The sequence below is a fragment of the Lipotes vexillifer genome, unplaced genomic scaffold, assembly GCF_000442215.2.
Source record: "Lipotes vexillifer unplaced genomic scaffold, Lipotes_vexillifer_v1.1 scaffold778, whole genome shotgun sequence".
Classification (NCBI taxonomy): domain Eukaryota; kingdom Metazoa; phylum Chordata; class Mammalia; order Artiodactyla; family Lipotidae; genus Lipotes; species Lipotes vexillifer.
In genome coordinates this window covers 1,876,352-1,876,876 of record NW_006774127.1, presented here as the reverse complement: position 1 = coordinate 1,876,876, position 525 = coordinate 1,876,352, and the positions used below count along the sequence as shown (strand labels likewise).

Sequence of the window (525 nt, the reverse complement as noted above, 5' to 3'; positions counted from 1 at the left end):
CCATGCCTGCTGTTTGCAGTGTGGTGAAAAAGGACACTACGCCAACAGATGCACCAAAGGGCACTTGGCCTTTCTCAGTGGACAGTGACAGCAGCTGGAGCCAGCTCAGAGCAGCCCGAGGGGCCCCGTTATTGGGGACCACTCTGGGCCATCTTTGGGAGTGTGCATTTAACTGATGTTGGTACAACTCTGGCTGGAGCTGGCAGGCAGGCATACTGGGTTTTATTCTGAGGGGCTACATCTGTCAGTTTCCCTATCGTTTTGCTGTAATTTTTTTTTTTTAAGGGGGACATGTCCTCCAGTTCGGTCCCTCAAGTTGGGATCATGTTTGTCTAGGCATCAAGGCCTCCCATCTGGGACTCTGCACACCACCCTCTGGGGAGGGAGGATGTTGTGGGGAAGGGCTTGTGCGCAGCAGTTCTGTGAGGAAGGTGGCCCTTCCCCTCAGGGCCTCCTTAAACACCAGGGGCTGCTGGATCATTTAAAGCTGTGGCCAAGTCACGCCTGCTTCCGCCCTGTCCTGCT

The 525-nt window shown here is 54.9% G+C and overlaps 1 protein-coding gene across 3 annotated transcripts in view; it reads left to right on the top strand.

Moving 5' to 3' along the window:
* The window catches only part of CPSF4 (cleavage and polyadenylation specific factor 4), a 14,511-nt gene extending 13,999 nt beyond the window's left edge, over positions 1–512 (top strand). For 2 of the 3 annotated variants that reach the window (XM_007448851.1, XM_007448850.1), the window contains exon 8: positions 20–88. In XM_007448851.1, the coding sequence (XP_007448913.1) occupies positions 20–88 (69 nt within the window). Of the gene's footprint in view, positions 1–19 lie in introns of all 3 variants that reach the window. The other variant, XM_007448852.1, reaches the window with a different exon arrangement.
* The last annotated feature ends 13 nt before the right edge of the window (positions 513–525 follow it).